At 35.8% G+C, this 6148-nt stretch overlaps 1 protein-coding gene across 1 annotated transcript in view; it reads left to right on the top strand.

The window, feature by feature from the left end:
* Positions 1-3138, top strand: part of LOC136849487 (shootin-1-like) — an 83887-nt gene extending 80749 nt beyond the window's left edge. Inside the window, exon 2 of the mRNA XM_067122833.1 lies at positions 2995-3138. Within this exon, the coding sequence (XP_066978934.1) occupies positions 2995-3138 (144 nt within the window). The remainder of the gene's footprint in view (positions 1-2994) is intronic.
* The last annotated feature ends 3010 nt before the right edge of the window (positions 3139-6148 follow it).

Genomic DNA, 6148 nt, shown 5'->3' with positions numbered 1-6148 from the left:
CCTCTGTCGAACATTGCCATCTCAGCAGGTTCGTCTACTTTCTCGACCTCGCATTTCCCATTTCTCTAAACCCTATATTTATCCACCCAAAATGTACCCAATGACCTCACCGTTCCATTACTTCTCAAATATCTATTCCTTAAGGTGTTCACACAATCTCGTTTTCTTTGTAATATTTCGACCCCTTGTTCCGTTGACCTGGAGAAGAAAATCCATTCTCCCGTTAAATGGTTTTCCCGAAACCTTGAGGGCCACGCCTTTCTTCGTGCTAGCTCGATTCGGCGGCAGTTTCTAGCCCTCAACTGCCAAGCTTTGATAGCCACTCCCCGCTTCCTTTGTGTTTGATTCCCATTGCGTTCCTTCCTCTCGAGGTGTGGGTAAACCTCTACCTCCTGAGTTATGGCCTTTTTTCGCCCCTAAACAAGATGGGTTCCATGGATGTTTGCATTAAAAATGTTGGAAAGGGAATATCAGAGCGAACGAAGATACTTCTTATTGTGTTTTTGAATGTACAGTACATATATCTAAATAGATACAAAGTTCTGTTTCGACCAAAATTTCAAAAGCGCATATTGGAATGAAGAAATGAAAATTCATGCTGGCGAGGAACCCCACAAAAACGCACACAGACAAACACACACACACGTATGTATATACACACACACATAAACACACAATATATATGAATTTTGTCTCATACACCTTGACATTTTTTACTTTAACAAATATTAAGCGACAAATGTCGTTTAATATCTAATTCACAATACTTTTGGAATAACTTACTCCCAAGGGGGATTATAATTGATAAGTGCTTCGCCACCAGTGGCATTAGAACTGCCACCTGATTTAGCAACACTAACGTACAGTGACCTTTGACCACTGAGCTGTAAAGAGGTATTAGTTGATACTGACTCTTGCTGTACTTGAGCTTATCGAATTCACGTTTTGTACTTAGAACCGATATCAACCTACCTCCACTATAATAATTGACTGGTAGGTTTGTTATACTTGGCTAATTTGAATTTTTATCACATAAACCATGACTTTCTTTGTATTTTCACAAATATTAAGCCACAGTTGAATTGTGATATCCAGTTCACTATACCTCAGGATTAACTTACACCCAAGGGGAAATATGATTGATATGTAGGTGGCCACCAGTGGGATTTGAACTGCCTCCTGGTCTGGCAAACCACTGAGCCATCAAGAGAGGTATAAAAAATGTCATGGTGTTTGTGACAACAATTCATAATCAGCCAACCAACTACAAACAGACCAATCAGCTATCATAGTTGAGGTTGGTTGCTATCGATCTTAAGTACAAAAACGTGAATATGACAGGCCTATGTACAGCAGAGTCTGCATCAATTTATGCCCCTCTTGATGATTCAGTGGTCATAGTCCACTGTAAGTTATCGTTTGCCAATCCAGACTGCGGTTCGAATCCCACTGGTGGCGAAGCGCTTATCAGTTATAATTCCCCTTGGGTGTATATTATTCCCGAGGTATAATGAGATTGATATTGGTATGTATATGTATATATATATATATATATATATATATATATATATATATATATATATATATATATATATATATATATTATATATATATATATATATATATATATATATCAAAGTATAATTTAATTTATATATTTTAAAAATGGCACTTGGCTGTATATATATACATATATATACAGTATATATAAATATATATAAATACAATCCATATTAAAGGTAAGCAGTACTGGACTGGATTACCTTGATTTCATTCTTTTTCAATGTTCTTTAGAAGGATTTTGCTAGTTTAATAATCAGGATTGAAAGTCATTCCTTTTCAGTATATCTTTGAGAACAGTATGATAGCCCTGAGGGATACCTTGTATTTTAGAATCACTCTGATCTCGGAGTTAGGTCCAGCTACGTTAATTTGACACCTCAATTTTGATTTTATCTTATCGGTTAACGAGGGTGACGTTAGTACGTAGTAATGGGATTGAAAAAGAATTTATCTTATATATGGTTATTCCTTTTTCTTGGCTGGAGAACGACGTCATGTTGTAGTTGGGTGTTCAATGCTCACGCCTAGGGATATACAGATAGGATTACTGCCATTCATTGCTTTTTGATTGGCTGCTCTCTCTCTCTCTCTCTCTCTCTCTCTCTCTCTCTCTCTCTCTCTCTCTCACACACACACACAATATATATATATATATATATATATATATATATATATATATATATATATATATATATATATATATATATATATATATATATATATATATATATATATATATATATATATATATATATATATATATATATATAATATAGTAAATGATTAAATAAAGTTTTATACTTTGTTCATTCATACTTCAGACGGTGTTACTCTGCTTACCATAGCTACTGTAATGAAGTGGCTCATAATAAAGAATATTTGAATGCTTTTGCTTATGAGCGCGGATGTAAACTTGCCGTTTATGCAATTACTTTTATGTATTTTTGCATGCCTACTTTGATATGTTACAATGATTTATACTTTTATTTCATAAAGTGGTGTGAAACGCAAGTCATCACCAATACAACTTAAAAAAGGCAATATATATGTGTCCGAGCTTGAATAAGCGAAAGAAAACATAATCATTTTGAATCAGTCTAGTGAAAATTTATCTTTGAAAATTTATCTTTACTTACAAATCTATCCTAAATTCCGAAGGGATAAGCCTGGGACCTCAGCTTTAACTAGTTCCCTTCGTCTTCACTGTGAGCCGTAGTATAGTCCTCTACGTATATCGGCATTTTTCCCTTCTCCCTCTCGATTTTTCCCTTATGGATTTATTCCTCTAAACCCGATGGTTTTGAGGATGTCCCCTTTGACGAGACATTCTGCGGCGGGAATCCTCCAAATTCATTCATTTTTAGAGGGAATATTGTTTGCCTGTGCGATCCTTTTTATGTTTTACTCAGTGACTGTGTGGTCGATTCACAGCAGTCTTTAATGGAAAACGGAATTAGGTCTCCAATCTCTCCTGTAATAAAAGCGCTTCCTGAATTGAACCCCTCTCCTCCTCCTCCTCCTCCTCCTCCTCCTCCTCCTCCTCCTCCTCCTCCTGTGAGAGCATCCTGCGCCTGAGCGAAGCAAGGTCTTCTTAGTGGCATTCTCGCTTTTCGCAATTTTCAATTTTTTCTCAAATTAGAAGAAAGCAAGACTTATTTTATCGTTTTGGCTTTTAAGTAAATTTGAAAATATACCTGTCTCCGGTGCCAATATCTTTAACATGAAAAACTATAAACAAAGACTTATTTTAATGTTTTGACTTTTGAAAATATATCCGTCTCTAGTGCTAATATGTTTGGTGAACAAGAAAAGTTGAAAGAGGTGATCTTTCTTTGTGATTAGAGGATTTAAGGATAAAAAACAATATCCTATAATTTGTACATCTAAAGCAGCTTGAGTTTTCGAAACAGGAGTATATTATTTATTGGAACATAACATAATGATATATTCAAAGCCATATTCTCTGAAGGTAAACGAAAATCGGGATGCAAATAAACCGTTTTTATGTAAAGCATAATGTTTTTGTGTCCTGTTAAATAAATTATCTAACCATTCGAAAATTTTTAGCCTTGTGCTGCTGCTCTCTCTCTCTCTCTCTCTCTCTCTCTCTCTCTCTCTCTCTCTCTCTCTCTCTCTCTCTCTCTCTCTCTCTCTCGTAATCAATTATGGAAATAACTTTTATCAGGAAAACTTCTGTGATATTGGTCATCATTGCTACTTGTACGGATTCTAATTCATATTCCTTTCTTTTTATCAATATGATTCAAAAGCCTCAAATGAAGGACAATTTGAAGAGGGTCCAAAATTACGTCGAAGTTTTAAAGTCGGCATAGGGGCTTGAGATTTTAATTACTTTCAAAGAAGGCACACGATAAAAGTTGAGGTCTTCAAGCATTTATGTCTAAATTATTCACCTTTATTGCTAACGGGGTCATTTACACACACACACACACATACACACACACACTAGAACATTGGTGAAAAGTCCCTTATTTAAAGGTTAGTTATGCTGCGAAATAATTATACCATTTGGTAAGTACTTGTAATTGCAAATGAGAAATATTGAGCATTCTAAGAAGCAGCCACCGGCTGCTGGGTTATGGTGGTGAAGGGTTCAGAATCTCTTCTTGGAACTCGCACTAGCACAAGCCTCAGGTGGAGAAAGAGAGATGTGCATAGGTCCTTGTTGTTGTAAACACAAATGGGAAATGGATGCCGGTTTGAAGACAACGCAAAAGCTACGTTCATGAAAGACGGAAAAGTACTTTAGGGAGGAGAGAAATTGGGCAGTGTAGCTGTGTAATAAGTTAATATTATTGCTATTATTATTGAGAATATGGAACAAGCCTACAACGGCAATTGACTTGAAATTCAAGCTTCCAACAAATATAGTGTTGTTTTGAAAGAACTAACAAAAGTTAATAAGAAATACAGAAAAAAAGAGATCAGTTATTAGAAAAGAAAGAATGAGTTAACAAATTAATAAATAATAGATAATGTTAATAAATTCTTAAAGTACAAAAGGAATTGTTTTAGGGTAATAATGCGGTGCATGTCCGCTTCAACGGTGTGAGGAATAAAGGACCCCTGGCACTGAGAAGTTCGACAGCAAGGCACATTTAATGCATATTCGTGCTGCTGTTCAGCAAATCTGGTTGCCCTCGGCAGGTAAAGAGGATCAGGGATCAGTTGTGAATGTGAAAGATCTGTTAAAATACAACTTATGGAAAGTTGACAGATAGAGACAATCTTTCGATGGTCCAAGTCATAACTGCTAATATTAGGAAACAGAAACCTAACACCAGGAACCACACTATTTAAAAGAGATAAATCTGTTGCAGAAGCAGACAAGAGTATTCTAGTAAAGGAATTGATGTAACTTAGAGTTTCCCTTTCAAAATCATCAAGCGGTATTATGATGATAAAACACAAAGTAATAAACTATACTACAGTATGAGGAAAATAAGTCGGGATAGAATCAAAATCAACCAGATTTTCCATTTCCCACATGGAGGGTAGGTGTGCATTAATAGCATCATATAAGTTTTACGGCTGAAAGTGACCTGAAGAGGGCTGAGATTGAAAAAATTATTTGTGAAAAGCATCATCATCTATATTATCAGCTATTACCAGAGTTACTGGGAGAGGAGCCCAGATGTGAGTAAGGCACAGATCACTAGCTGATCATGCCTTCGAGAAATCATATTGATGATTGGAGAGAAGGGTTCGAGTTTCAAGTCATTTAGATGAGCAATGAACAGAATTTAAGACCACAAAAATGAAACTTTAGTGGCAAGGATGAAAACTCACTCATCTTGGGAACAGGCTGCACAAGTGAATGCTTCAACACTGAATGATGAATGTTGGTTTAGGATTGGGTAAAAAAAAGATGACAATACTTGGATGGATGTCAAGTCAATTGACTTTTCCCATCTTCAGAGATTTTAGAATTATATTGACTTTTTTCAAGGGAGTAGCAAGAGAGTTATTGTTGGTGAAAGGCTTGAAAAGCTGAGTGACAGTGTCAGATTAGTTGAACACGTAATCAAAATTTTAGATAGCAGCATTAATTTGGAAAAACTGAGAAACCCATCTTTGGAAAGGTTTATGGATTTGATTTTAGCTAAAGGGTATAGAGACTTATTAGAATGGGCTGAAGCCAGACCCCTGTATTTTCTCTTTACATAGTTGTTAGACCTACAGATATTAGTACTGTAAAAAAAAAATACTTTGCAGCTCTGAAGTGAGCATAAGTGGGAATAGGACGCATGTTCTTTTTTCTAGCTTGAATAATCAGGAAGTATAGACAAATCAAGACTTACCAGGACAAAGTCCTGACAGAAGTGAAATATAGTTCCAGTTATAGTGACGTATACTTCCATCTGCTTAAAATGCCGTACCGAAGATAGTGGGTAATTGGGGGGCAGGGGGATTCATGGTGTAAAATCAGATTTAACAAGATTGTGGTAGGAGACGAGTTACTGTTCGTTGTTTCCAGAATTAGAAATAAAAACCCAAAGTATTGGCAGCTCTGGTTATGTAAGCCTGAAACTTATTTATGACGTTTGTGATGTGTTACAGATTA

This window comes from Macrobrachium rosenbergii, chromosome 21, assembly GCF_040412425.1.
Source record: "Macrobrachium rosenbergii isolate ZJJX-2024 chromosome 21, ASM4041242v1, whole genome shotgun sequence".
Lineage (NCBI taxonomy): Eukaryota > Metazoa > Arthropoda > Malacostraca > Decapoda > Palaemonidae > Macrobrachium > Macrobrachium rosenbergii.
The sequence above is the reverse complement of the archived record's forward strand: the minus strand, read 5'-3'. Positions and strand labels throughout refer to the sequence as shown.